The sequence below is a fragment of the Calypte anna genome, chromosome 13 (assembly GCF_003957555.1).
Source record: "Calypte anna isolate BGI_N300 chromosome 13, bCalAnn1_v1.p, whole genome shotgun sequence".
Taxonomy (NCBI): Eukaryota; Metazoa; Chordata; class Aves; order Apodiformes; family Trochilidae; genus Calypte; species Calypte anna.
This window is the reverse complement of record NC_044259.1, coordinates 7280151-7307497: the sequence shown is the minus strand read 5'-3', so window position 1 is coordinate 7307497 and position 27347 is coordinate 7280151. Positions and strand designations below refer to the sequence as shown.

The following is a 27347-nucleotide window of genomic DNA, read 5'->3' as shown; positions in this document are numbered from 1 at the left end:
TCAGTTCTTAGGCAGAGGTGACTTGATCACAAATTCTAGATCTTTACATTTGCAAAAATGTCTTTAAGTCACCAGATTCCAGAAGGTTCTTAGAAACACTAGCAGGATGCTTAGGCTGTAAAGAGTAGCCCAATTTTGAAGGTTTCCACCCTCAGATAAAAACAGCCTTTTGACTAAGTTTTGCTTGCAAAACTATGTGTAGTCTATACCTAGTGAACTACTAATTCTGGTAAATGCTGAACCAGGCCAGGATAGTGGGTGTTCATTTGCAGTGCAGACCTGGCATGGGATCTAGGAAGACTGAGTCAGTATTACTACAATCTTTTCTTTGAATCCAAGCAACCACGATGACGTTCTTTGCATTTGAGTTCTTATTAATAGCAGCCTGGTGGTGGCATTGTCCTTGGCTCTCTGGAGACACAGGACAAGGGGCAATCAACAGTGTGAAGTGCTCAGAAATTTATCCCATTTTTTCTGCTGCATTAACAGCAGCAAAATCTTTATTAAGACGATGCATTCATTTCTTTGGACATGATGGAATTTTGATAGAGTTAAAAATCCCATTAATATTTATATGACTCAATGTTACTGGGAGTAAGTACATTCATTTTAACTTCAGCTGCAAGTCATTTGGTTCTTTGTAATTACAGTACTGCTATTAAGTATTCATAAGGCTGTACAATATAGGTTCACAGGAAACCTATTTTAATTTAGTGGTAAGTCAATGTTTTAATTTTGAGTAAAAACAGAAACTAATTTAACAACTACTCTTGCTTGTCTTTGCAGGCCTGTTTCAGTTGGTTGTAATTAAACTACTTTTTGTAGCTTTGAAAGTTTGGAAGTTACATGAAAAGTCTTAGGTCCAGTGGAGCTTACATGTGCTCATGCTGTAGCATATAATAATATTTAATATAATATATTAATATTAAAAGATATAGTAATAATAAATAATACAAATATATATTAAATTAATATATAATATATCAATTTATTTAATATAATAATTAAGTCTCTGTAAGCAGAGGCTGAAAGAGGTCACTTTCATCACAGTGCTCAGCTCCTCAGTGCCACCAGCATCACAACACAATGGATTTTCATAAACTTGGTCTCAGATAACAAGTTTCAAGAATTATTAGTGATTTATCTTGCTTGCATTTATTTCTAGAAATAAGACTATTTCAGCTGCTTAGAATCTTTGAAAACATAAATAGATGGATTCCTCTGAGGTCATTTGGGGTTTTGTTTGCAAAAGAGAATCAGAGGGAGCAAGAGAAGCCAGGCCAGAGGGGCAAAATAAAGTGCATGGGGGTAAATGTGGACCCTTTGGTGAATAACTGTGCTTTCTAACTCTCTCCACTGCAGGACAAGATCTCTCCTATGGACATTGAACTCCCAGCTACCTATGCCTGTTGCCTGTGATGGAAGAACTTGATGTCAATGTGAGGTAGGATAAACTAGAGAATAAATTCCTGTACCATGGCTCATCCAGCTGGTGAGCTGCAGGGGGAGAGCAGCCATGGGGTGTAGGATGTGCAGGGTGGTGTTTTCTGTCTGCCTGTTGATGAAAGGCTCTGTTCATGCAGCAGTGGCTTGTTTGGGGTTTCTTGGAGCTTCTGTGAGGATGTAGTGTGACTCTGTCAGTGGTGTAAATGTCAGATGTGGCATAGGAATGACAGGAATGTCCTTGCAGTAGGATAGATTGGGCCTCATCAGAGATCTGGCACAAGCCCATCTGTGCCTGCTGAAAATCTAGGTGGTTTTTTGGTTTTTTTTTTTGTGTGCAGTGGTCTAAACTTATAACCTTATCTGTGCTGCTTTGTTCTGGGGCCAGCAAGGGCAAGCAAAAAATGACATCTTACCTAGGGTGCACTCCTGGTATCAGAGAGAGACAAATTTCAATAGGGATTTATTTGATCCTAGCAGTGTGATGCCACAGAAATTGTTGAAAAAGGCTGGAGATCTTATTTGCAGCTGTCTCCAGGACACAGGACTGGCATCAGCTCTGCTGTTCTCCCTCAAATGGGATCTGCAGTGTCTTTTGGTGGGTTTGTCCCTCTTGTTTCTTGTCCTTTTGTCTGGGTAGGCTGCTAGTGATGTGGAACTGTGTGGGCAGCTGAAGTAAGACTCACCAAAGCCACTTCACACAGGGACATCAAGCTTCTGACCAAACCCAGACACAGGAGTAAAAAATGTTCCAGTTGCAATGTGGTGTACATTTCTATGAAGAGTTTTCTTAAAAGTCACTCAGGGGAATATCTTTTTGATGTGTCACTTTTTTATTTTTGGGAGTAATTCTTCACCCTTCCTGTGCCTGGATACTCAAGGGGAAAGTATGTCTTGGAGACATAGGGAAATGTCTTGCTGATAGAGACAGTCAAATGTATGTACTCAGGTCTTCCAAGGTGCCTTTCCCTAAGGAGTTACTGAACAGAGATCAGGAGGAAATGCAGTACAGAAAAAAGGGGAACAAAATCTTAGAGCTCAAAGGGATCCTGTTCTAGCCCCCTGTCCTCACAGCTTTCTAAATCTTGGGCTTTCAGGTCTGGTTGTGCCTCTGTGCAGACCATAACCCATTCTCTCCAGTTGCACACAGAGAGTGAGATAATATATTTCCAAAGGCAATTTCTGTTCTAAATGAGCCCCCTCAGAGTGCTCTGCTATCAGAGAGAACACCTCTGGTTCTCCATTCACCTCCTTAAGTGTTGGAAAGTCACCAGCAGCTCCAGGTTGCTGCTTTAATGCACACTTAGCAGGTCACATTTATAACCTAGTAATCAATACTGAGAGGTAATGTGTTTTGCTTAATGAAATTTGTCTTGCCTTTTCAATACCAGAAATGTAGTTAAATGCATAGGGTACTGCTGTTTCTCTGTAAAGGGAATCAGGATGCTGACACCAGGCAATTTTCCCTATGGTCTTTTCCTTCCTCCATAGACACAAGGAAAAAAAAATCTTCTATTTCTCACTATGGTGATAAATACACCCTCGCAACAAGAAGAAACTTCTGCAGTTTGACTTGGGTACCTCTGAGGGGGGTCAGGGCTGTTCCATGTATTTCTCACTGGATAAAGGTTTTCTGATTTCCTCAGTTGGGGAAAGACTGCTTTGCTTTTGAGAAATCAGCTTTTGGGAAAAAAAAATCACAAGAACGTTCAGTGCAAGTAAATAGCTTTTATTGAGCCTTTTATTGTAGCTGTTGGTGAAAGCAGACTCCCTTTGCTAAATCAACTAAGGAGAAGCAATGTATTATTTAAGTTTGTCACAATAGTAATTGCTTTTTATTTTTAACCTAAGCCCCCCAAACAGCTGAATTTTAGATTGATGTTAATTGCTTCCAAACATAGCTTTATCATCTTTAGTTTTCTCAGTTTGTTGCTGAAGGTATTTTTGTTGCTGAAGGTACTGAAAAAATGCAGAGCCCTCCAGCAGTATTTTGTGGGGTTTATTAATCTTGTCTTGACTTTGAGAAATGAGAAGCAAGTTGAGGGAACAAGGAATCAAATTGTTTGAATTAGTTGTGTTTGGAAGCAAAGAAAATATTCCATTATTTAACCCAGCTGCTATTCCCAAAATCCTCATACAGAGGCATAGTGTGGATGGTTGGACTTGATGATCTTAAATCTCTTTTCCAACCAAAACAATTCTACGATTCTATAGTGAATGTTGTTTCTGACAGCAGAACTTCTTGATGATGTGCCCTTTTGAGTCAGGCTGTGTGTTTTGAGTGAGTTTCAGTGTTGGAGCTTTGCTATGTTGGCCCAAGAGGCTCCTTCCTTGGACAAAAAAAAGTGGTGCTGTTGGCTCCAACATGGGTTTGTTTCCCAAAGCTGATCCACTGGCAGGATGGCTGCCTGCAGAAATAGGCAGAGGAGGTTTTGGGTCTCCTTTCCCTGTCCAGATCTGGGGGGAAACAGGAGCAGTGGTCAGGAGAAAGAGGGACCCAAAGAACTCCATCCCTAAAGCCCCAGCAGGAGCTAAGGGATGTCCTAGGAGAGGAGCTGGTGTGTGCCCTTGGCCCCTCTCCTCCTCTTGTTTAGAACACAGTGAAGATTCATGGAAAGCAAAATGCTTAAGATTCCTCCAGCAGGTTGCAGTATGGGTGTTTATTCTTACATATATACAAACTCTTTTCAAAACCTTTCCAGCTTCTGTACTTTGAGTCACTAAATAATTTTTTCATCTTCTTCGACCACTTTTCTGTTCAGATGTGAAATATCAGGCTAAAATGCCAAGAGCAGTCTTCTTTTCCCAGTCCCCCATGTAAGGGAAGTTCAACTCTAATCCTTCTGTAATACTTGCAGCACCCATCCAGAAAGGTTTTTGCTCCTGCATTTCTGTGGAGACAGACAAACTATTTGAGAAGGTTTTCTGCAGAGCCCTGTCATCCTCACTGTGTCCCCAGTCAGAAAAGGTGCAGCCATTAGAAGGGAGCACATAGATGAGAGTTGGATATACAAGTGATGTCCTGTCCTGCTCCTCTTGCTGAGCTGATGTGGATGAGTGCACTCTCTCCTGAGGATAATGGCAGGCAGGACACGTGGTACAAAAAAGAGTGAAGTAAAACCCTACAGATCCCTTATAAGATAAAATTAAGAGTATTGATTTACATCAGCTGAAGATATGACCATATGTAAGCTGTCCTGTTGAACAAAATGAACCATTCTGTAAGTACCCACTTAACATCTGGCTGGATGCTGGGTTGTTAGGGTTTGGCCACTTGTACCTGGCTGCTCCCCAGGGGTGCTGGGGTGGGCAGGTGGTCACCTGGTGGTGACACCAGGTGCGAGAGGGGCAAAGCACGGTGCAAAAGTTCATTTTTGTGCTACCAGCCAAAAATCCTCAGTAGCCAAACAAGCACTGCAAAAGAACTGCTCTGCTGGATCCTCTGTTCAGCCCAGACACCACTCAGCAGGAGCCACAGCTGTTATCAGCCTGGGTACTTTTCATATTATTCAACTTTTTTCTCAGTTTCTAGGGAAACACTTTATAGCACTATATTCATCAGAATGTCTTTCCAAACACCTCCACCAACACTTAATGGAATTTTTAAGGTTGGCTCCAGCTTCTGCAAATTAATAGCCTGCTCCTTTATGGCAGCTGTGAGTGGAGCAAGTGAGACATCTGCATCCTGAAATACCTTAGAGGGTGCAAGAGACAGAGGGGCAGCTCCACCATTTGGCTGTGTGAGCTCCCCTTGGGGGGTAAACCTGTCACACACGTCTGGGATATTTCACTTGGCTTTTATTAGTGTGTCCTGAGGAATCTGCACAGATGAAAATGCCCTTGACAAAGAGCTGGGTTGTAAAAATTAACTTTTTGTTGTCTTTCAGCACAGCCTTCCTTTAGCTTCAGTGCCTCTGCACAGAGTGGCAGCTAATGAAGGTCTGGAAGAGAATGTGGGAGGCTGTTGAAACAGGATGTCCTGGGGCAGTCCCAGCTCTAGGGCTTGGCAAAAATTGGGAAACTGCCCCAGAAGGCAGCAGATTGCCCAGAGCAGGAGGATGGGCTGAATCTTGTTGCCAGCTTGGACACATGCTGGCAGCTGGATGCTGGGGGGCTTTCCAGGATACCCTCCTTGACTTTTCATGGCTGACCCTCATCAAAATACAATTTACCTCCATGTTTGCGATTTCTTGAGCCATCCGTGCTCCAAGGCTGCGAGTGAGGAAGCTGGGAGAGGGCATTAGGGTGTCTTCAGGGACAGGACAGCTGCAAAACTGGAGCTGTGTAGGAGGCATGGGACCATATTGGCCATGGAAGGGCTAATGGGATATTGTGTGTCAGATTGACAGACCTGTGCCTCCTTAATAAACAGATATATTGTGGTTCAAAACCAAAGGCTACAAGTGGAAATCTGAGGAATTTTGCTCACCTCTCAATGTGTTAACATTCCCTGAGTTGCTTTTGGAGAAGTTCAGAGGGACAGTCCTGAGGTCCTGGGTAGACATCTCTGCTGGGAATGCTGTCTTGGGAACAATGCTGAGAGCTGTCGTGAGCTGTTCCCTGCTCCAGATCCAGCTGCAATAGTGGCTGCAGCTGCAGGAGCCATTTGCTAATTCTAATATCTCAGCCATGAAAGATGGCACAGCAAAAACCACTTTGTGCTGTTTGTTTGGCTGTGTGTCTGGGACCTGCTACTGGAGATCTAAATGACTGTTGATGGACTCTTACCTGGGAGCAGAGTGCATCTACGATGCAGATAAGAAATGTGCTCTTCTTTTTACCTAGTTTAGCCTTTCCACTATTTATTTTGCCCTCACTCTTCTGTGGCAATGAATCGCCAGTGATGTGACTCCCTGCTCCAGCAGTCAGGGGTCTGAGCCTCAGCTGTGGGCTGAATTTACTGTCTTGTTCCATCAGTTAACCAAGGACTTGCATCATGTGTCCCCTGAGCAGCAGCTTCTGCCTCCCCAAGGTCAGAACATTAAGTAAAAGAGGCTGTTGTTTGAACACAGACTTTGCCAACTGATGGGCAGGAGCCCTGGGGAGCTGAAGCTTTCAGGGAACCTTTGGCTGTGTGAGAGTGAATCCCTTATTACTCTGCCTTTAAGAACATAAACAGGAGGTGAAGGGCCTGCCTGCTGCAGGTGACTTTTTGAGGTTGATGAAGTTTCTGCTCTCTGTTCAGCTGGTGAAAATTTACTCTGTCCTCATGCAACTCAAATCCTTTCCAGGATGTGATGCCTGGACTGCACGGAGGGTTTGATCTCATGCTTGCCACATGCTCACACATTGCCCACATTTGAGGCACAGTACATCTGGAGACTTGAATTTAGAAAGAAAGAACCAAACAACCACCACCACCAAACAAACAAACAAAAAAACCCAAAACCCCAAACCAAAACCCAAAGCCACACCAAAACATCCCTGCATTAGAAACAGAATCTCAAAATTTGAGAGGTCTGCAGGGGACAGGAGCTGATTTTCTGGCTCTGTGCTGGTAAACCTGCAATAAATGGACCAGCAGCTGACCTTCTGACTACACATTAGCATTGCTGTAAGCTCAGAGAGGAAGAGAGGAGAATTTTGCTGCTAGTGAGGGATAGGACGGGGTGAGCAGGGTGCTGTTAAATATCTGACTACACATCTGTTCTTGGGTCAGAGTGGAGGAGAGAGTGAATTGAGCAGGACCTTTACCTTCCCTGGGCACATGAGCTCATGGCTACAAGAGAGCCAAGGAAATGTGTCAGAGCTGTTTTGGGATCAATCTGTCCTCTGTCACCCCTCCTACACTGGGCACTTACCTCATAACTTGTCTCTATCTAGGGCTGTGCATAGGCATAGAGTGTGTCTGCCTAGCAGTAGGCACAGACATTTTCCTTGCTTTTCAGTGCCCCTAAAGCTTTAATGCAACCAATGTCAGCTCATTCATTCACTGGGTGACTTCCACAGCCCAGGAGCTCTCTCTGTTGGAATTCTGGGTCGTGCTCCAGCATGGTAGTGCTGATGTAAGAAGAGACTCCAGTGCTTATAGTGCTGGACAAGAGCATGTCTTGGTGGCTTTGAATTCTTTTAAAAGAAGTGAGTTCCAGAAGTCAGATCTGTGTAAATAGATTACTTCACTAAGTCCCCAGCTCCTTAACCTAATCTGGAAAATAATCCAAGCTCCCAGTTGTCTCCTAGAGCTCAGATGATGTTTTTTCCATCTCCTTATCTGCAGAGTTATATCTATTGGCATTTGGGTTCTGTTCAACTTTGTCTTAAAGGCCAGGACCTGAAAACACAAAGTCTATTTGTTTCCTAAACCTCCTTTGCACAATGAGACCAAAGGGCTTTGGTGGTGGGCCAGCTTGTCATTTATTGCCAGTAGAGTAGTTTGAAAATCGTTCTAGGGCTTGCTGTTCTCATGAACTTCTTGAGAGCTCTGAGGACTGATCTGAAAACAGGCTGTTGTCTACTCAACAGGGAGTGAAATAGGAGAAAAAATACAAGAAAAGAAGATAGGCAGGAAGGACCTGCTTCATGTTGATTTGGTCAAGACTCAGAATTTGGGAGCTCTCAGGACTGGGAGCTGAGTGGTGAGGCACCTTCCCAAGAGCTGTGGCATAGAATCATAGAATGGCTTGGGTTGGAAGGGACCTTAAAGATCATGAAGATCCAGCCCCCTGCATGGGCAGGGACATCTCCCACTAGATGAGGTGTCACAAAGCCTCATCCAACCTGACCTTAAACACTTCCCAGGAAGGGCATCAACAACTTCTCTAGGCAACCTATTCCAGTATCCTGCCACTCTCATGATGAAGAATGTTTTCCTAATATTCAACCTAAATCTATCCCCTTTCGGTTTAAAACCATTACCCCTTGTCCTGTCACTACTCTCTCTGGTGAAAAGCCCCTCCCCAGCTTTCCTGTAGCCCCTTCATGGACTGGAAGGATCTCTAAGCCCCCCCCAGAGCCTTCTCTTCTCCAGGCTGAACAGCCCCAACTCTCTCAGCCCATCATCGTAGCAGAGGTGCTCCAGCCCCCTGGTCATCTGCTTCTCCATTGTGGACATGCAAAGCAGTCACCTGGAAAACAAACACCTACACTCCTTTGAAGCATGTTTCTGAGCAGACTCAAGCAGGGGATCAGGTATTTGGAGCACTTGGGTATGTAAAGTGCAGGAATCCAGACAGATTTTGAGTTACTCTATGGAAAAGTGATGTTTGGAAGCATGGGCCATTCCCTTTCAGCCTCTGCCAGGGAAGTTTCTCTGGGGCTTGTGCAGCAATATATGAACCTCCTCTCTGCTGGTAGATATCCCTGGAAAATTAATAGGCTGCCTTACTTCTTTGGAAGTTAAGCTGCTTTGGTGGTACTCTGGGCCATGCTAGCCTGCAAGAATGTACATTTTTTTCCATTCCCAAGCAGGTGGAATAGATCTGGTCCCATTACTACTGTTGTTTGCAATTTCCATTTTTATGGGCCATAATGGGGATGTGATTCTCAGGCAGAGCTGGCAGCTACAATGAAACATGGTGCTTTTATTTCTTGCAATTCTGCTGCTGTTCAGTATGCATCCCTGAGCCCAGCAGACCTGGGTCTAGTCCAACAGAGGCACCTAATGTTTTGTATTGCTTATGCTGAGCCCTGTAAGCCATGTTCAGAGCCCTTGTTAATGCTGTCTCTTTGCAGCACCATTTAGATCTGTTTAGAATTACTGCTGGTGACACACTGTAAAACAGAAGAAGGATTCTTTGGAGCTTGAAGCTGTAAACAGCTAATAGTGTCTCTCACCTGAAATACCACCTAAAGTTAGTAACAAAGTTTAAATGGAAATTAATCACAAGACAAACTAACTTTGTCTGCTCATCCTCACTGCACCAGCTTCTCAGAAATGTCTCTGACTTTCTATTACGTTTCCAACAGCTTTGCAGACCCCTAAGCAGAGAATTTAAGTCCAATGGGACCAGACTTCCTTGGTTAGCCTCACATGAGCACTGCCGGGATGTGCTGATCCTGACATGGGAACCACTTTCCTCTCTCTGTTGTGGCTCAAATTACTCAAAAATCTGTTAGAGTTGCTTGGGTTGGGTTTTTTTTTTTGAGCTTTGTGCCTCTCTGCTTGGTTGCTGCCTCTTCTGACACTTAAAGAAAGCATTGTGTTTGCAGTACCTTTTCTTAGGTGTATCTAAGATACTGGGTGCAGATACCTTACCTTTCTTTGTCTGAAAACATCACAAACAGGCCCACATGATACAGCTGACATGCCCAGTCTTTATTCCTCCATAGGCTTTTAAACCCTCAAACTGTTCCTGTGTTTCTACTGTTTTGTTAAATTTCAGTCCCCAGGTCTTTGCTGGTTTCCAGGTATGTCTGGGCAGTTGGTTTTCCTTTCCAGTGGTGTTCTTGGTGCCATCCATTTTATTATGCAGCCTCATGGCTCATTTTCTAGTCTACAGAACTTATCATCTGATGTCCCTTGAACAGGGACACCATAAGAAGTGTCATTGAGGTGCTCTGGCCTTATCTTTATGTTTTATCTTTGAGCTTTTTAAACTTTTATTATACTTTTATTATATTAATATAATATTTTCCCCCCTCACAGTTCTTGAAACAGTTTTCTCAGTGGTAGGGAAAATAACAAGCCTGTGGTATGCAGCATTTCAGGGTATAATTTATTGGCAAGTGGCTGGTTATCAGACTGAAACAGATTTTTAAAATCAGCCTGCAGTAAGATAAGTGTGAGAGGCAGCAGCTCCCAGTCATAGCTCAGACTTGAAGTTCATGGAAACTGTGAGGGAAAAGTCTGTACCTTATGCCATGAAGTAACTTCTTGGTCATTTCACTCCCTTGTGGATAGAAGGTGGTCTCCTCATTCAACATTCACATTACTCTTATCTTCAGGAATCGCTTTTTCTAGGAATATTTGTCGAGGGATTTTGAGACATTCCTCTTAGAAGCTTCTTCCTTTTTAGTAAAAGGAAAACACAATGGAACATTGTGCTTCCAGAGAATTGGAACAGAGCTTCCAGAGCTTTCTAGGCTGACCTCAGAGAAATGTGCTGATAGTGACTCTTGGGTGGGATTTAGGTTCCATCTGAGCTGAGTGTCTGCATTTACCATCCAAAAAGCAGTCCTAAGTGTTTTGTTCTTCCTCTGTCCTGCTGCTTGCCCAGGGTGACATTCTCTTCTGTTTATTTGAAGTTAGAAATACGATGAGGCTTTTGTGGAGAGTATTCAGAAAATGTACTTAGCTGAGGACATAGGAGGAGGTTTAAATAAACCAAGAAATTTAAGTGCTTTGCTCGTGGTTGAAGGACTATCCATGTCCTTGTTTAGAAAGGACACCTGTCTGGGGCATAAATACAAGACCAAATTCATAGAAAATGAGCTGAAGAACACATATTCTGGGGGTGAAGGTTTCTGGCTGCCATCTCTGGAATTAGCTTTACCAAACTCTGGTCTTCACTTGAGCTCAAACAGAGGTAGCAGAGCTGGAAATGCATGTCATATCAAAGATTACTTTTATCAAACTGAACTGATGTGTTTTGTGTCAGAGTACAATGAACTGGTTGGGAAGTTCAGAAATGGTGGCACTGGAGATGGAGTAAGGAGACAGACACATCATTCCCTGGGGACACTGGGCAATCCCTCAGTCAGATACTGGAAGGGACACACACCCTAGGAGCTAAACAGATGAGCTGTGCCTTAAAAAAACTTATTTAGATGTACAGTCCTCTGATGCCTTCAAAAAAGAAGGAAAAGTACCTCCTGCTATTGTCTGCAAATGAATGTGCAGGGAGCTGGTTTTGCATGGCTTAGAGTCAGATGAGGTGCCTTGGGGGTGTCTCAAATAAAATGTATTCCAGAAATCAATTTATTATCTTGTCTGTGCCAAATCTTCCATTAGCAGGGGTAATAACAAGAAACTTCCATTCCTCTTAGATTATTGAAACTGGGAAACTATCCAGGAAGTATTAGAAGTTAGACAGCCAATAGCTGTATTTGGCTTTTATTATCCGAGGTGTAAACAAGTAGTGGGAAAAGTACACAGTGTGGTGTCAACTCTTCCACTGGTCTTGACTGTTAAGTTTGCCCTGACTGCAAATCCTGCTTGAAAGAGCAGAGCAGAATCTTCCTGACATTGGAACTGAAAGTTTTGCAAGCTTTAGGCTTTTAGTGAAGATGGGAAATCATGTTTGAAAATGAGAACTCAGACCAAGAATACCAGTAGAGACTGAGAACTGCCATTATTGTGTTTTGGTGAAGAGTTATCTTTGGGGATAGGGCAGAACTTAATTTTTTTGATTCGATGGGAAAAAGTTATAATAAGAGAGAAAAGCAAATGCTTTTAGATGAGGAGCAGGAGCTGACTCTAGAAGAGCAGCAGGCTGAGCATGCTCAGTCTCAGTGCATCCTAGTTTTGCACCTGGTTATTGCATGGGGCATCATACAGATTTCTGTGAGAAATGTGGGCATTCAAAGTATGTTTAGAATCATGATTTTTTCAAGATTTAGAATCTTGATTTTTCCAGCTTCCTTCCATGCTGGAGGAGGTTGTGTCCCAGTTTTGCATCAAATTACTCCCTGTTTCTAACCTACTGAAATGATCTTGAGAGAGTTGTATGTGTAATGGTGATATTGCCTATATATATATAGTATATTGCCTGTATAGTAAGATTATTTTGGACAAGAACTGAATTACAAACATTCTTGTTTGAAAGAGCATAGTAGACTCTGTTTTCAATGTCTGTAGAACATGGAAGTGAAATGAAGGACAGTTAATAGGAACACTGCTGGGAAATAAGATGCTTTGTTAAATCAAATCTCCTGTGTTGTATTTGTGTTTTAAACATACAGCATGGTCTGAGTATGCTCAGAGTAATTGCAGCACCTTGCCCTACATGTGAATACCATGATCTTAATTTGATGCTAATATCATAAGTGAATTTTAGTTTATATTTTAGGTGACAGTCTATTGGTTTTTAAGGGTTGTACTTCCATGCCTGGCAACAATATCCTTTCATATGTGAGTGCAAATTATGCAACACTTGATCTGCTGCTTGAGAAGAAGCAGAGCCAGGTTTTCATCCTTCATTGCACAGACAGAGATGGCATTTGGACTCCCTTCTAACTTCCCTGACAGTGGAGGACTCCTAAGTTTAGGCAGTTCCCAGAAATTCCCTACGTCTGGGTTCCTACCTCTGTAGCACATTGCCCATATCCCTGTGCAAACTTCAGTATCTCTCTTGAACCTTCAGAAGGTCATTTGTAAGAAGATTTTAATAAATAATTGTATTGCTCAGGATCAGTTTTCAGCCCCAGATCCAGTTTTCAGCCAGAAAGGGCAAGAAATTCTGCTGTAAGCTAGGAAAATTGCATGGGCCAACAGAAAGCTCATTTTTTTTTTTTTCTGGGTTTGTTACTTGGAGCCTCTCATGCCTTCCCAGTCAGTCCAGATCTGGGCAGTTTCCAAGCCTGAGGTGGGTGTAGAGATGAAGCCAGTGCTGAAGCCCCAGTGGCTTCTGAGGTCCTGCAGCCTCTGGCAGCTCCAGTGTGCACCCACCCCCCACCCTGAGAGTGCTCCTGGCACTGCTGACTGACTGCAGCCCACATACTGTGATTTTAAAAACATTTCAATAGCCTGTCTTCTTTGCTTCATCTTGACAATTGATTTTAATCAGTATTATCAGCTGCTTAAAACACTTCAATCTCTGAAGTACCATAGCATTCAGCCTCCAGGAGATGTGTGAAGCAGAGGTGTGGGATCAGTGATGTTAAGATTGGATGTAAGGAAAAATTTATTTACTGAAAGAGAGTGGTCAAGCATTGGAACAGGCTGCCCAGGGAAGCAGTGGAGTCACCGTCCCTGGGGGTATTTAGAAAACACATGGATGTGGCACTTTGAGACATCCTTTAGTGGGGATGGTGGTGTTTGGTTGACAGTTGGACTTGATGATCATAGAGGTCTTTTCCAACCTTAATGATTCTTTGAATATTTTTGTCTGGGAGGAGGTGGCCTGGAAACCTTATTCCATGGTTTATGATCCTACTTGGGCTGCTGCTGTTTGCAGTAGCTTGGCATGTTCTCAGCTGTACACCAGCAAGGGAAGCAAGTTGGTCTGCAGAATGTTTCTAAGGTTCAAGCCAGCATAAAAGGAGAAAAACTCATCCCTTCCCACACACCCCACCACTGCAATTTATTTGGTTAAAAAAAACCAACAAAAAAACAACACTCAAACAAATCATCTGACTGAGTTATTTTGATATGCGGCATGCTGTTTATTTCTGACTTGCCAATACTTTAATTATTTTCAATCTGTTTCTAAAACAGAAGTGAAGTACATAACGAATTTGAGTCTGTTAGAAGTTGTCCTGCCATCTGCACAGACTGAAGCGAATCAGCACAGGCAGTGTAGCACTGGAAGGCATTAAAATAAATTATATGCTTCTGGATTAATGCTGACTTCTGATTAATATTTTTAGGTGGCAGTAGAAAAGAATATGTAACAGCTGGAATGCCATAGATCAAATAATATCTTCCCTATTGTCATGTTTCTATACTGAGACACGCGTTGTTAGGTTTACTCATAAAAGAACAGATCTTGATTTTTAAGTGTTTAACATTCAGCCTCTGATTTAATGCCTGAGAATAATTAGAGGAGTAGAAAGGAGGAGAGGCAAATGACAGCTTATTTGTAGTTGAAGACCTACATGCAGTCAGCTGGAGTTAGAGAAAAGCTATGGCTTGGTTGAAAACGAAGTGGACTGACTCTTCCATGTATTGAACATTGATTAAGATTGTTGTTAAATCCAGCCCTTTTTTATCACCTTTCTATCACCACAGCACTAGCTGTTTGTTAGTGATTTTTTTCCACCACAGCGGCAGGGAGGTCAGGGAGTGATGTGTGACAAAAACCAGAGGGGTAATGTGCAAGGTCTTACCAACATGACTGATCTGTGCAGTTTAATTGCTCCATAAAATATGCAAAAGTACTTGAGGTAATTTAGAAAAATTGGGGTGTTTACAGGAAAGTAGAAATTGAGCTTGAAAAAATAATTATACTTTTTTCCTCCACATTAATGACTATACATAGGAGCTTTTTAAATGTATCCATACCGGGGCTTTATGCATTTATTCCACATCAGTATTTCACCTTTTTTTCTTAAGTGATTTCTATATTCCTATTAACCAACAATCATTTTGTCTGATTCTCATTTCCTCATAATAGCAAACCCATCAATCTCTGCTTTATTAAACAGGGAGGCAGGCTTGGAAGCCAGAGCACTCAGATTTGATCAAAGATGTTATGCAAACCATTGATTTTAATTTACAGCAATATCCACTTGTTCCATTATTAACAGCTTTGAATTACTGAGACTGAATAATTAACAAATACTTCTGCTTGATGATAGATGATTCAAATGGCAAGTGTACAGAAACAAACCATGTGGGAAACATGAGCCTTGCCTTGCTACCTGGCTAAAGTAAAGCTACCTTGTCTTCAAGCAGAGCAACATCTGATGAAGAATGGCTCAGTTTGTGCCTCCCTTGGCATTTCCAGAGATGGTTTTGAACTTAAAATCTCTGTGCACCAAAGACCAGAGATGGGCACCTCTTGTCAGGGTCTGCTCACTTGTACAGCTCTTTGTAGCTGGAAGGGGTGGGGGTCTCTGTGCCAGGCAATAAATAAACTCCTTCACTGAGGAATATGTCTGGTTGCAGAGGGCAGATTATATGTCTTTAATTGCTATTACAGTCCCTGTCGCTTTCACAAGCTCCGATGAAAACATCTGGGATTCTTACAAAAGGAGATGCCTTGCAAGGACAAAACTCCCCTCCACCCAAAACCTCATCCCTGAGCTCTGGATGTCACTGCTTAGCAAAACCTGCATGGGATTCAGTGTTAATCTTCCATCCCAAAGCACCAAACTTGGCAAGTTATAACTTCAGAGTTAACCTTCCTTGCAGCTGTAGGAATCTTCTCTTCAATGCAGAAAACCCTGCTACTAAGGAAGAGCAGAGAAGTTTCTACAGCTATTTCTGTCCTCGCTGCACAGTGAAAATCATCATTTCTCTCCACCTCCAGAGCCTTTTTCTCTGGCATCCCTCAAGCTCCCTCCTCCCCTTGTCCTGCAGAACCACCCGTGCCCATCACGAGGGGATCAGCTGGCAGCACGTGGGTGCTGTCACCAGTGGGGTGGGGGGGGAAGAAGCAGCAAAGGACATCCCTCCAGAGGAGAGGAGTGGGCACGATGTGAAGAGCCTGCCCTAGCTTCTGGGACCACCCTTGCAGTGGCAATAGCAGGTGACATGTGGCAACAGCCATGACATTTTTTGAGGTTTCCTGTACGGGTACAGCTGCTTTCCTGCAGGGGGTGAGTGGGAAACTCAGTTCATTTGTGCATTTACTGCCTGTTGTATTGATTACTGTGAGATGTTTATGTTCAAGTGCAAATTTTTAAGATCAGAGCAGCTCATTCAAGGAACAGGTCAAATAATAAAAAAATATTCTTCCTCTGAAAACGACCCAGCAGGCTTGATCACCACCCCCCTGCCTGAGGCACTGCATGTGACAAGTCTCAGCCATGGCACATGTCCGGCTCACCCCCCTGGGCAGGGCTCAGAGATGTAGAAGGTGACTTTCCCCTTCTGTACCCTGTACACCCCTCAGCAATGTGCAGACACAAGGTGCTCAAATAACAGTGTTGAGAATTTTTTAGGAACAGCAGAAGGACGAGCAAAGCTAGAGAAGACAAAATGTAAATCTCACCCAGCCTGGCTCTGTATAAACTAAATCCCTGTCATCCTCTTTTCCACTGTTCCAGCACAGATCTGCTGCTGTGCTTGCTTGGGAAGAGAAGGAACATCTTTTATATGGTGCTATTCAGTGTGGTTTGACATTTTGTCTCCCAGATTCAGCCATGGAGCAGTGTTAGCCTGTTGGGAAAGCTTATTTAGACAGGTACAATTACAGCTTGGCAGTGAAGGTGCCTTTGATCCTGGCATCCCCATTGTTCCTGAGGGAACATTCCATCCCCATTCCATCCCATACCCAGCCTGAGGGCCTGTAGCTGAGACCTGCCTTTGAAGTTGTTTCTTTCCCATCCTTAATTTTCATGGTGTCTTCTGCTGGTGAAAATTGTTAGTGAAGGCTCTGGCATTTTGTTGTGCTCAAACTAGTGATGCTTGGTAAGTGTCTGACCTTCCCCAGCTGTGCAGCATCTGTTGGCAGGAGGGAGGTGGTGGGGCTGGGGCCATCTGTGCACCTCCAGCACCAGGAGAATCACCTGGTGCATCCCACTGTGCATGGTGCCCAAGGGCAAGGACCTGCTCCCAGCTGCTCATCCTTTTCCAAAGGATTTTGCTGCAGTGCAGGCTCATGTGTCAGCAGCTCCCAGCTTCCTGCCTCCCAGAATCTCCAGGCAGTACTTTGCTTCTGGGGAAAATGAAGTCTTTCAGATCAGATATGTATGGAAATGGATTGGAGAGAGGGCAAATGATTTCTAGTGGTGGGGAGGGGGTGACATCCTATTCTAGGAGCAGCCATGTGAGCAGTGACTGGTGCTGCAGGGTGGCTTGAGATTTTGGTGTTAGGATAAGGAATTAGATGCCCATTACCTTTCGTTTTGGGGAAATAATCTCTGTATGCAATTTTGGGTTGTTGCTAGTGATTGAGAAGCATAGAAACTGATGCCATTTGCTCAATTTTAGCATTTAGCATATTACTATGAGGTCAAGGAGGAAACCTGTCCAGTGAGAGTGTTCACCATGTGCTGAGAGTTCAGAAGACAGACCAGAGAGAGGAAAACAAAAGAATCCACCCAAAGCTGTTAAACACAAGCCATGCTGCAGACCTGATGGTGCTTCTGTAGGCATTTCATCTCCTATCGGCCACTGTCAGACAGAATGATGAATGAAGCAGATCCTTTTGATCCACAGAGATTTTCTTCTGTCACATAGGAGAAATTATGACTGGACCAGTGTAGGGAAATTGCAGACAGCAGTTGCAATGTAATTGCAAGAACTGCAGTCACACAATCCACTTGTTGCAAGAGTTGTCCAAGAGCTAATGACCCGAAGTGGCAGGAAGCAATGGTCTCCAATAAAAATGAGGAAAGCCACATTTAGTTTGGACAGAGCCTTGTTAGCATTTTGGAACGGAGAAAAGGATTTGTCCAGAGCTACTCCAGCTTCTTGGAACCTTAATTGCCCTCACTGAAGTTGTGCTAAGTTTGGGAGACTACTTGTTCTAATTAGGTGAAAATTCTTTCAGGTACTAAATTAAAACAAATCTTGACTTTGTCTTTCTCCTATCTTAGCATTTATAATTGGCTTGCACAAAAAATTGCTGGATGCAAATCCATGACTATGTCTATGACCCCTTCAACATCCACCCAGAGACTTCCTGCATTAATCAGGAGTGGGTTTACTGGCATTAGCACTGAAAGCCAGCAGGGCAAAAGAATCACTCATTCCTTTGCCTCTGGACTGGGATCCTTCACTCTAACACAGGACAAAACCCATTTCCTTACTGGGTACTTTTTGCCCTGAGCAGCCTGGAGCCCCTCTCCTGGTATCCAAACTCATCTCCAGAAGGACACATGCCAGGCAATGCACAGGGACTTTTGTCTGAAAATCTTGTAGAGAGGGGGGGGGGTACATCAGACAGTCTATTCTACATGATGTTTATTGATGTTTTAACGCAGGAGATTATGTGGAATTAAAAGCTACTTGTGCTCTCACAGGTGAGAAGGCACTGCCTGGACATACATTTATGGAGCTAGGATTTGCAGTTGCCTTGGACCTCTTTCTTACGTAGCCATGGAGTTTTTGAGACTTCATCTGTCTGCTGAGTGCTGTGTTTTTCTGTGAAACTATTGTGCAGCCAAGGCATCTCCTTCCCTCTTGTTTATTAGCTCCTGAACATCACCCATCTGGATAAACCTATATCCAATGATGTATTTCCTTGTAAAAAAAGTCTAAAATCATTTTGTTCCTAAGGTGCTGTTCATGCTCAATATGAAGAGTACAAGTTCAGCAGGCTGTGATCTGACCCACTGGTGGCAGTGGGCAAAAAAAGTCACACTCAAAGTGGCATTGCATTTAGGGACAAAAAAGGAGACTGTGATTAAATAGATATCCTGCAATGGAGGTGCAGGGTGAAGTCAGTCACTAGGAGCTTGTTATCAGGGCACAGGTGGTGGAGGCAGGACTTTAGCAGTCTCTAACCTGTTTTAGCTTTGCCAAAACAATGAGAATTCAGTGAGATAAAGTGCAAAAGTCTGGAATGTATTTAGTAAATAAAAAGTGACCCTGGAGGAAGTCAATCTACTTCAGTTTTTCAGTTACCCCAACAATCTCACAGCATTAAATCTGGGTGCTGAATACCAGCTCTGTGCACCATGAAGGAATTTCCCTGATGAATTAATGTCAAGTCCTGCTCTTAATACCAGTTTATTTCTAGCACACTTGATAAGAGGAATAAACACCCCTTCTCCCCCATGTAATGGTAATAGGGAAAGTTACACAAGCAGGTGGAAGGTGTAGGATGCATTTTGCTCTGAATAAATTATTAGAAATAGCTTTAAAGAAAAAGCGGCTTGAATTTTATAATACAAACAATTTTATGAGGAATTGAACACTATTGCATACTGTGTATTGCCTTCCAGCTTTGCAGGTTCAGGAAAAAAAAAAACAAACCAAAACTTTTTTTACCATTTAACAAGTTATTTGTAGAAATACAGGCTTAGAATATGTACAACATTGTGTTTTCATGTTATGCTTCCTTTTTCTTTGCTTTCTCTACATTAACTGGAAAAATTACTGATATCAAGGTAGAGGGAAATCAGGCATTCCCCTTAAAAAATGTACCCTAAAAAAGTCATGAAGTGAAAAAAAAAATATATACATACTGCCTCTTGTTCTGTGACAGAGCAGGAAGAGAAGATACAAGATTTCAAAATTTAAGATTTAAAATGCTCATCTTGAGGAAAACCTTGGGAGAAAATGGAAGAAGAAAAGGAAAGAAACCCAAAGTACATCTCCATAGAAAAAACATTATTTATTGTGATGAAAAGAGAATGAAAACACTTTTTTCCAGTGGCTCTGAACTGGAAGAACCTTTCAGAGCTAGGTGCAGCTCCCTGAAGTGGCTCCTCCACTCTACTGGACCTGTTGGCTGATCCACGACTATGAGATGCAGGCAGCCATGGGCTTGGTGGCTGCTCCCCCAACTTTTGGACCTTCTGCTGATGGACACTAACCTCACAGCTTTCCCTGTAGATACAAAATACTCTTTGTCACTGGTCTGGGTGGAAAGGCTGCTGTCACCTGAGTCCTTCCCAGGCAATCCCCTTTCCCTTGCCACTGTGGATTATTTTTGTCATTTTTTTTTCTTTTTCTTTTTTTTCCTATGTGCTCTCCAGTTCGAGTGAGGGCTTTGGAGCAGCAGAGAAGATCGTGCTGCTGACCTTCATCTCTGCAGTGATCCTGATGGCCATCCTGGGGAACCTGCTGGTGATGGTGGCTGTGTGCAGGGACAGGCAGCTCAGGTGAGCCCACCTGCCCCACCACTGGGACCCCCAGGGGACAATCCCCACCCAAAAAGCCCCGTGCTCACAGCTAAGGAACCAGACAGCTGTGGTGGCCATGGCCATGGCCATGGCAAGCTCTCACACCCACCCCAGGGCAGCCCCACTTGTGTTTATCCTTGCAGTACTACATTTTTAGCACTTTCATTTAAAAAAACAAACAAAAAACCATAAAACCCACAAAACCAAACAGATTAATGAATAAAAGGTAGTACTAAGCAGCAGTTCCTTGGAGAAGCAGGTTGGCCTCTATCCCTCAGACACCCATGTGGGTCAAGGTTCTGGTCCCGTTGTACTGCACTGTCCCAGCTTGGCAGATGCTGCCAGGCACTTGGGGGGGTCACAGGCAAAACTCCTGTCTCAAGGCTTGCTGCTCCCCCAGGGAGCTGTCAGACCAGCTTTAGGAGCAGAGTGAGATATTCAGCAGCCTCTATTCATATTCAGCGTGGGCTTTTTAATGGATTTAATTCTATTTTATTGTTATTATTTAAAAGGTACTCTTCAAGTTAAAATTACAGCTTCAGCCTAGATTTTTCTCAGTGCTTTCTGGAAGGGTTTTGCCAATTTACAAGTGAAAATAAAATTCCCTTCCTCCACCCCAAAATCTCCATTTCAGGCTGTGAGGCTGAGCTACAGGCAGAGACCTGTGAGGTTCTATATGCCTGTTCTGTGTGAGCAGAAGAATGTATTTATGAAGTGGCTATTTAGCTGTAAAAAAGAGGAATAGAATAGGAGTCATCATATAAAATGAGGAGTACCTTAGAGAGAAACTTTTAGTGTGATATGGAGCAAAGTAGTCCCAACCACAAACTGAAATCTCTGTCCAAATGGAGAAGATGCTGCACTGAAACTATTCCACCCTAACTTTGTGATCTGTCTTGCAGGAAAATCAAGACCAATTATTTCATTGTTTCCCTTGCCTTTGCTGACCTGCTGGTGTCACTGCTAGTGATGCCATTTGGAGCCATTGAGTTGGTTCAGGACAACTGGATCTATGGGGAGATGTTCTGCCTGGTCCGAACGTCCCTTGATGTCCTGCTCACCACAGCATCCATCCTGCACCTCTGCTGTATCTCACTGGACAGGTATGAACAGAGGAGCTTGGAGAAGAACTATAATTGCTTTAAGTTTCAAGTGTTGCTTGTCAGCAGGAGCCAAAGGGCAGATATGACCCTGCTGGGAACAGTACAGCAATAAATCTCTCCTGGTAGCTGGGTTTAGAGGGTTCTCTGAATCCTCAGTGAAGGAAGACTTTGAAAGGATTGAGATTTCTATCAACAGAGCAAGCCAGGTCCTCAGCTGCTTTGCATCACTGCTCTGTTTGCATCGCTGATCAGATGTGGCAGCTTCTTCCTCAAAGTAAAGAAAAGATGCCTTAAAAATATATCAAAAGAAAAAGCCCAGAGCTGTCAGAGAAGGAAGTGGTTGGTGGCCAGGATGTCACTTTGGCAGGGATATTGCTCTTGGTTACATCACTGGGTGTTGCTCACTGCCAGGGCAGCAGCAGGGCCTTGGCTGGTGCCTCTTTTATGTCTGTGATTCATATGTTTCCTGACTTCTGTTTTATTTCATACATAAACTGTGGTTTTTTTGTAAAGAAACAGGGTGGTTAATCTGGTTCTCAGGACTGAGTTTGGAAAGTCATTCTGTTCATCAGTCTCAGGAACTGTTGTTTGAAAAGAGTTTTATCTGATAACATCTTGGATCTATTTCCATTACTGACAGTGGAAAAAAAAAAAAAAAAAAAAAAAAGAGAAAAATGACAAAAATAATCCACAGTGGCAAGGGAAGGGGATTTCCTGGGAAGTACTCAGGCTTTAAGGCTTTAATTCTCATAGGCATTTGAGAAATTCTGAAGAAATCACCACAGGATAAACTGAACTTAACAGCCAGACATGGGGAGCAAAGTTCTATGGGGACTTAGAGACACTCTCAGTCTCATCTGAAAAAGTGTTTTTCCAAGGTATTGGAGGCATCTCAGAGCTCACTGAATTCAAATTTGCTGTCACTGGGTTATATTTCTTCTTAATCTCTCTGTTATTCTGATACAAGAGAAAAATTTAGCCTTGAATTATTTATTTATTGAATGTTTTATGCATATATATCTATTCTTTGTGCCTATGCAATAAAAAGAATTACACTGCATATAAATAGACCAAGAAGTTATAATAGAGTCTCCGAAAACATTTAACCTGTCAGAAAAGGCAATTTTCTTCTCCAGTATTTGCAGTACAATTTGCAATACAATGTCTTCTCAAAGTCTTGGGGCAAAAAAAAAATGTAAAAATCAACAGAGAAGCCAACAGGTGTTAAATGTCTGTATTCTTGGGCTTAGATGCACATCTGGCATCACTGCTTTTCATGTAACCAGAGCATCCTCCACCGTCTTCCCCCTTCCTCCAGCTCTCCTGGCTCTGTCTCAGCCTGTGAAGCTCTTTTCCAAGTCTACGTCTCAGCTGGGCATTAGGTACAGTGTTTGCCTGGCCTCTTCAAAACATTTGCAGATTTCCTATGTAGCACACAACAAAACAAAGCTAATTGTGTGTTTGTGTACTCCACACTGATCTTACTGGAATTCAAACACACCACATAATCACTGCTATATAAAGGCAAAGGCAAAGCAGATGTATCTGAAGTGTTGGAGCACCAGAGTGACAGATGCTCATTGCACCATTTACAAACATTAATTAACATTAATGTGCTGTTCAGACATCTAATTAGCGCAATCCCTTGAGAGAGATTATGCTTTAGAGACTCCTAAACACCCAAACCCTTGGTTTTTCTACAGAAGAACCTTGCTTCCTCCTGTTTCCAGTGCCGCATCCCATCCCTCTCCATGCTCATCTCCTTTGCTTCAGCCAATGCAGCTGAGGCACAGGGAAATCACTGGTTTGCCAAAGGATGCTTGGGCCACGGTGGGGCTTGGAGTTAGGATCATGATGTGTCTTTCTCAAAGATGGGGAGAAAGCAGATGTGCCCCGTTGTGATCTGCAAAGCATCTGCCAGCTGGCCAGGGGCAGGAGGAAGTTATTAGTGGGGAGACTTAGGAGGTTTTAAATAGCTATCAGTAAGTACTGATGAGGCAGTCACCAATCTGATTATATAACACAAATTCCTGCCATAGTTTGGAACTGGGCCATAAATCCCCTGTGCCCTTTTCAGCTGGAAAGGCTGCAAGGTCTTGTACTGCTCCTATGAACATGGGTGGAGGAGCAGAGAGCCAGGACACAGGGGCTGAGCAAGGGCAAATGGAACCTGTCCATGAGGGCTGTGAGACAACACGTCACTCCAGAGCTATCTCTGCCAGCACTCAGCAAGGAAACTGACACAGGATTTGTAGAATTCAGGTCCGAGAGCATCAAGAAAAATAGCAGAGCAGATGGCTGTGGCATAGCCTGAGGGTTGCACTGTCCTTTTGTAATTTTTACAAACCCTCTAGAAATATGGTGCCAATAACCCTGCACACACACACTGACCCACAGAGGGACCATGAAGGAGTCCTCTATCTCTGTTTGGCAGCATATGTTTGTTTGTATTACTAGCTAAATTTATCTAGTTCCAATTAACTGTTCTCTTTAGCATTTTTCTCAGTGTAATTATCTCAACACCAGCAGGCCATTGTTTTTCTAATAAGAATTTAATTTTGTTAGATATAATCATTTTAGGACTTTCTTTTTCCTAGTCCAGCAATGCATAACTTTGTTTTATTTGGCACAGTCATAGGCCATAGATTATTTGCTCAGTGGGAAAAAAAAAGTGAAAAAGCTGTTCTCTCTCTCTCTCTCTCTCTCTCAAAAAAAAAAAAAAAAAAAAAAAAGGAGAAATCTGGTTATGCAGAGGCCAGAATCTGGTTTCAGTGAAAAATAAAGCCAATAGCTCTGTTTCAATTTCATATAGGCATAAATAAATTGAGATCCTGGCTCCTTAGACTTTGCTGTTGGGTGAGTTTTCGGCTGAAGACTCTGACCCAGCCTGGAGTAACTGAGGAAGAGGAGGGGTGTGCCAAGCCATGCTCAAATTTGGGTTTTGTGGAGCATGCCAGAGTAGAGCTCCAAAAAGACAACGAAGGAGATTTTCCAAACTAACTAAATCCTTATATTTTAACTTCTGTCCTGTGAGGAGAAGCAGCTTCTGAAATAAATGCCCCTGTTGCCCACAAGATTTTTCATCAGTACCAGTCAATGTGTTCAGCATCCCAGTTCATTGCCTGGGAACAGCCCCTGGGACCTCCTGCCCAGCTCAGCCTCCTGGGTACTGGGGTCAGAACCAGGTCCCCTGGGGTGGCAGCTTGTGCTGTGTGGCTGTCTGCAACTCTGTTTTGTTGGTTTCTCTTCCTTTAGGAACTCACAAACAAATCATTCCCACTTTGGTGTTCAAGGCATGGCTCAGCAGACACATACAGGCACAGAGCTTGTTACATGCACTTGGTTGTTGCACCCTAACACTGGGAGAAGAGCTAACAGCACCCAGAGTTTTCCCACTGTCTCACCTTCTTTTTTATCCTAGTTCCTTGAAGATGGGTCAAAAAATTAGTCCATGTTAGTGATCAGTAAATTTTCCTCAGTTGATTTTGGCCCCAGTGCTGATAATAGTATGTATATAATTTTACACATGCACATGCCACCAAATGGTCTTAACTGTGGGCCACCCACAGAACCAGTCTGTTGTCTGTGGTACCCAAGGAGTTTCTTTAAAGGCTGTGTCTGCATACCCATAGCTCAAATAAAATTGTACTGCAAACCAGGTGGATACTCCAAGGGCAAAGAATTATCTAATACAGCTGAGTAATTCTATTTCTGTAATACCCAGAAGGCAAGGAAAGAGCAGCACTGCAGTTAGAGCATCACTGTTCTGAGGCAGGAGTTGAAGGCTCCAGAGCTGCTCTGTGGAGCTCTGCCCAGGGCAGCTTTTGCACCACCATGGTTTTTGGGAGACATTTGGATGTCCAGGCTGATGGGTAGCCAGATGTGCTGGCTGCTGTACCACTGCTTGCTTCCCTTCAGCTGCAGAGCCTGGTGTATGGTAGTTACTGATCCAGCTGGTTTATCAGGATTCTCGGACCCTTGATTTCAATCTTGAGCACAGATCCTGGTCACAGCTGCAGTCTCTTAGTGTTGGTGCTTGATAACTATGCAAATACCCATCCACCACCATGGACCACAGCTAAGTTATGTTGCCATCATATCTAGGTCACCAGTGAGTTGAAATACCATGCAACTTCTTTATTTTTTCCTTTCCTCTCCTCTTTCCTTTCTAATCTACAAGAACTAGAAGCCATAAACTTGTAATAGCTATAGCTGTCATCGTTTAAGAGTTGATGTTCTTTTAAAGAATTAAGGGGGTTTTCTATTTTTTTTCCTGGAGGAAAAGCAGGCTATGCTACAAGAAGTGTGCCTATGTTTGTGCATATATGTGTAGGATTTTTCACACAACCAAAACAGCAACAGCAAACAGCCATGGTTTACAACACTTAAATTTCCACAAAAGCCTTGGACCAGCACAGCAGGTTCAGCATCCAATCATGAATACAGCTGAGGTTCATTTTCTGCCTATTTTCTCTTTGACTTCACAACTTCTCTCTTATCTGCCATCTCCTGAGTTCACAAAGACACAGTTTAACATCAGGCAAGCTGTCCATGATCCTGCTCCTGAGGAATGTGGGATTGTGTCTTCTCTATCCAAAGTGCTGAGGGCTGTTAAGTACAAATGTGTTGCTGATGTACAATTCACCAGGCATTTGTATCTACTTTCTGCTTTTACTTACTGGAAGGAGAAGCTCCCCAGAAGGCAAAGCACAAGTGCTGTCAGGGAAGGATTAAACATTTTGCTCTTGCAGCTGATGGACCCTCTGGATGTGAGGTTACTGGGTGTGACTGTGGGAATTCCTGCTGGGCTTGCATGAAGGAATGTGGAGAAAATTCCCCCACAGACTGGGGCACTGAAACACTGAACCTTGAGCAGTTTTTATGGGTTTTGTGAACATGATAGAGCTGTACCTGCATCCCCTTGGAGTGTTCCTAACACGAAGTCCACTCTGGGGATTTGATCCACTTGGCTCTAATCAGTCCATCCCCACCCTCCATCCGTACTGAAACTTCCAGTGCAAGACCAGGAGCATCTCATTCATCTTCCTCAGCATGGAGCCTGTGCCAAGGAGCCACCAAGGGAAGCTGGGCAGGTCACAAGTCCTGGGTAGCCAGCCATGGCATAAGAACCATCATTAAGGCCATAAGAGCTAGGGATTTCTTTTGAGCCTTATGCAAAATGTTAACACATTATTAATTCCTGTGACAAATGGCTTATATGAGAGAGGAAAAGGATTATAATAACCTTTGCTTTATGGAGCTGTTTGAAAGATCTACAGCTCCAGGAAGGAATCCTTGTATTTCCCCTTCAGCAAAGAATGTCACAGCAGGAGCTGAGGAGAGGATGTTTCTCATCATCTGCTCTGTGGTAGGAAGCAGGGAAGTTAGCATTTTCAAGAAAATGCAGAAACATGATTTTTAGCTGATAATAGTAAGAATTAATATTTAAGTACACTTGGACACGGTATTAATCATGTGTATAAACTCTTTATGAGTGCAGAAAAACAGCTGTAGCTTGACAGGAAGCAGAAATGTAGAATCAGAAAATGTCTTTATATCAGCTTTTGACTAAAACTATTGATAATCTTGGAGATATAATTACTTTTCTCTCAGTGAATAAATAGCTGCTGAAATGCCCAAACCATCACATCCATCAAATCAGCAGCTACTGTAAATGTAGGTGTGACTTCAATGATTTATAGTAACGTATACAGATTTCTACTATCTGACTCCCTGGGCCATTGAATGGAAATCCTATTGAGCTTTGGAAAAGTGGCTGGTGTGCCAAAAAAGTGGCTGCCTCCCTTGCCATCAGCAAAGTTGTCATCCGTGGAGATTCCAGAACCTTGTGACCCATAACAGTGCAGGGCAGGAGGCACCCAGCTCAACTTTTGGAACACAGAGGAAGTTATAGTAGCAGTAGTTACCAAAATATAGATATAACTGTACTCTTTTGACATGTAAGTGGTGAAAAATTGCTGCTGAATCACTGGGAGGGAAGATATGACAGCTTTAGATGTCATTTTTACAGGCATAATTTTACTCTAATGGCCTTTAATAGCATATACAAGTCAGTGTAATGCTGTCAGCTACAGCAGAGATAGAAGTACAGAAATGTAATATCTCAAACTGCTTTGAAGAATTGTTTTTCTGCTGTCGTTAATTAGCAATGTATTGTGGTTTTCCTTTTTTGATTGCTTATTCAACTTGTGAAATGGTAGTTGGTGCCTTAGCTGTTCTTTCCCA

The 27347-nt window shown here is 43.1% G+C and overlaps 1 protein-coding gene across 2 annotated transcripts in view; it reads left to right on the top strand.

The window, feature by feature from the left end:
- The first annotated feature begins 1395 nt into the window (after positions 1-1395).
- Positions 1396-27347, top strand: part of HTR4 (5-hydroxytryptamine receptor 4) — a 66413-nt gene continuing 40461 nt past the window's right edge. Inside the window, exons 1-3 of one of the 2 annotated variants that reach the window (XM_030459216.1) lie at positions 1396-1444; positions 19852-19977; positions 20901-21101. In XM_030459216.1, the coding sequence (XP_030315076.1) occupies positions 1419-1444; positions 19852-19977; positions 20901-21101 (353 nt within the window). In that variant the 5' untranslated portion in view covers positions 1396-1418. Of the gene's footprint in view, positions 1445-14732; positions 14759-19851; positions 19978-20900; positions 21102-27347 lie in introns of those variants that run through there. The other variant, XM_030459217.1, reaches the window with a different exon arrangement.